Source organism: Montipora foliosa, unplaced genomic scaffold (genome assembly GCF_036669935.1).
Source record: "Montipora foliosa isolate CH-2021 unplaced genomic scaffold, ASM3666993v2 scaffold_404, whole genome shotgun sequence".
NCBI lineage: Eukaryota > Metazoa > Cnidaria > Anthozoa > Scleractinia > Acroporidae > Montipora > Montipora foliosa.
In genome coordinates, this window is record NW_027179706.1 from 85001 (window position 1) to 87500 (window position 2500).

General features: G+C 37.8%; 1 protein-coding gene across 1 annotated transcript in view; it reads left to right on the plus strand.

The window, feature by feature from the left end:
• LOC137988057 (receptor-type tyrosine-protein phosphatase F-like) overlaps positions 1 to 2500 on the plus strand; it is a 41387-nt gene that overhangs the window by 13803 nt on the left and 25084 nt on the right. Inside the window, exons 5-7 of the mRNA XM_068834118.1 lie at positions 1 to 85; positions 1228 to 1536; positions 1678 to 1980. The exon at positions 1 to 85 is cut by the window's left edge and continues 218 nt beyond it. Coding sequence (XP_068690219.1) covers positions 1 to 85; positions 1228 to 1536; positions 1678 to 1980 — 697 coding nt within the window. The remainder of the gene's footprint in view (positions 86 to 1227; positions 1537 to 1677; positions 1981 to 2500) is intronic.

Here is a 2500-nt window from a genome sequence, read left to right on the forward strand (position 1 = left end):
GAATATGAATTTCAGTTGTTGGCCTACACCTCGGTTGGCGATGGACCGAATAGTTCTGTTCAGTTTGTAAAAACAATGGAAGATGGTGAGTGGTGTCATTAATGATTTTTGTGCATTTTTCCTTCCCTTAATGCCCCAACCCTTTAGTATCACAAATCTCATCCTTTTTTGCAGTGCAAAAAGGAATTTCATTTGACATGGAATCTGACAGGATGCGGCGATGCGGATCCGCATAATTCCCTACAATCCGCATCCTCCCCATAATTACGATATTTTCCGCATAAAACTGAAGAAATGCCTGATATTAGTGATAAAGCAGCTGCTTACCACCCTCACAAACACAAAAGCCAAAGAGATTGACTATATATTTTGAATCGCTTATTTTCCTGAACATTGAAGAAAACAAGCCATTTCGTTCGCAAGATGAAAGTTCGTAGCCAGTTTCCACTCATTTTTCGGGAATGAGCCTGGACTCAAGCTAATAAACCGTTTTCATAACATACCCTAGGCTCGAAATTTTAAAAAAAGATACAAGGTATGAAAATTTAGCCGCAAGTTATAGTAGCAAATTAAATTGCATCATTTGTAACTGGTAAAGTAGGGAGAATCATTTCGATGAAGTTGTACAAAACAAAGAGGCCGCAATACGTATGTGTAAAAAACCGCTGAAAATGGTGAATGATCGAGGGAATGGACCGTGGTTCAACCACATCACAATTTTGCTCCATATCTCCAAATTGAAACAAAATTCATGACAAGAAACAAAATATTTTTTATCGCTTTATTTCTTTTTGCAAAAGTTTCGGCAAAATGTCGATTGCTAACCCTTTTGATTTAACGGTGAATGCTGGTCGCAATTTCGAGTCCTGATTTACCATAAGCATGTAAATACATTGGACGGGCCTAATTATTAGTTCTATAAATGTTTAAATTTCCGCATGTTTACGCATAATATGGTAAAAATTTTCCGCATAATCTTTAATTTTTTTCCGCATCCTATCAGAAGCCCTGATTTGATTATTATACCAATGCAGTGCTTATCCATAGTCAATCCATCGACGGGCAAATGGTTGTTTGGATGATTTGCCACTTGATTAGTGCTTTTATAATTATTTTTTTTCAACTTTAGCACATAAATGTATATAGATTTGATATTTTTAGTGTGCAACTATTTTAATTGCATGATTGTATCTCTTTCTTTTACCTCTTGACTTGGCTATGCTCCAGCTCCATCCAAGCCTCCCAGTGGATTTATGGTGACTGCGAGCTCTTCTACAAGTGTCACAGCATCTTGGCAGCTGCCACCCAAAAACTCCAGAAATGGAATAATCCGAGGATTTAAGTTGTTTATTAATAGGAAAGGGTCAGGTGACAAACCAGATGTTCAATTTATTGATGTTTCCAACGCTTCACTTTACACAAAGACTGTCACTGGATTGCAAGGATCCATGGAATATGAATTGCAGGTGTTGGCCTACACTTCTGCTGGTGATGGACCACAGAGTTCTGTTCAGGTTGTAAAAACTAAGCGATCTGGTAAGTGATTGTTTTTTGTATAAAGCATCAAGAATTATGTTAGCACATAAATGTATACAGATTTGATATTTTTAGTGTGCAACTATTTTAATTGCATGATTGTATCTCTTTCTTTTACCTCTTGACTTGGCTATGCTCCAGCTCCATCCAAGCCTCCCAGTGGATTTATGGTGACTGCGAGCTCTTCTACAAGTGTCACAGCATCTTGGCAGCTACCAGCTGAAGACTTCAGAAATGGAATCATTACAGGATTCAAATTGTTCTATAGACAAAAACGCCCTGACAACCAACCTAGACTTCTTAACATTTCCAATGCTTCCATTCGAGCAGAAACTGTTAGGGAGTTGATGAAATTTACAGAATATGAATTTCAGTTGTTGGCCTACACCTCGGTTGGCGATGGACCGAATAGTTCTGTTCAGTTTGTAAAAACAATGGAAGATGGTGAGTGGTGTCATTAATGATTTTTGTGCATTTTTCCTTCCCTTAATGCCCCAACCCTTTAGTATCACAAATCTCATCCTTTTTTGCAGTGCAAAAAGGAATTTCATTTGACATGGAATCTGACAGGATGCGGCGATGCGGATTCGCATAATTCCCTACAATCCGCATCCTCCCCATAATTACGATATTTTCCGCATAAAACTGAAGAAATGCCTGATATTAGTGATAAAGCAGCTGCTTACCACCCTCACAAACACAAAAGCCAAAGAGATTGACTATATATTTTGAATCGCTTATTTTCCTGAACATTGAAGAAAACACGCCATTTCGTTCGCAAGATGAAAGTTCGTAGGCAGTTTCCACTCATTTTTCGGGAATGAGCCTGGACTCTAGCTAATAAACCGTTTTCATAACATACCCTAGGCTCGAAATTTTAAAAAAAGATACAAGGTATGAAAATTTAGCCGCAAGTTATAGTAGCAAATTAAATTGCATCATTTGTAACTGGTAAAGTAGGGAG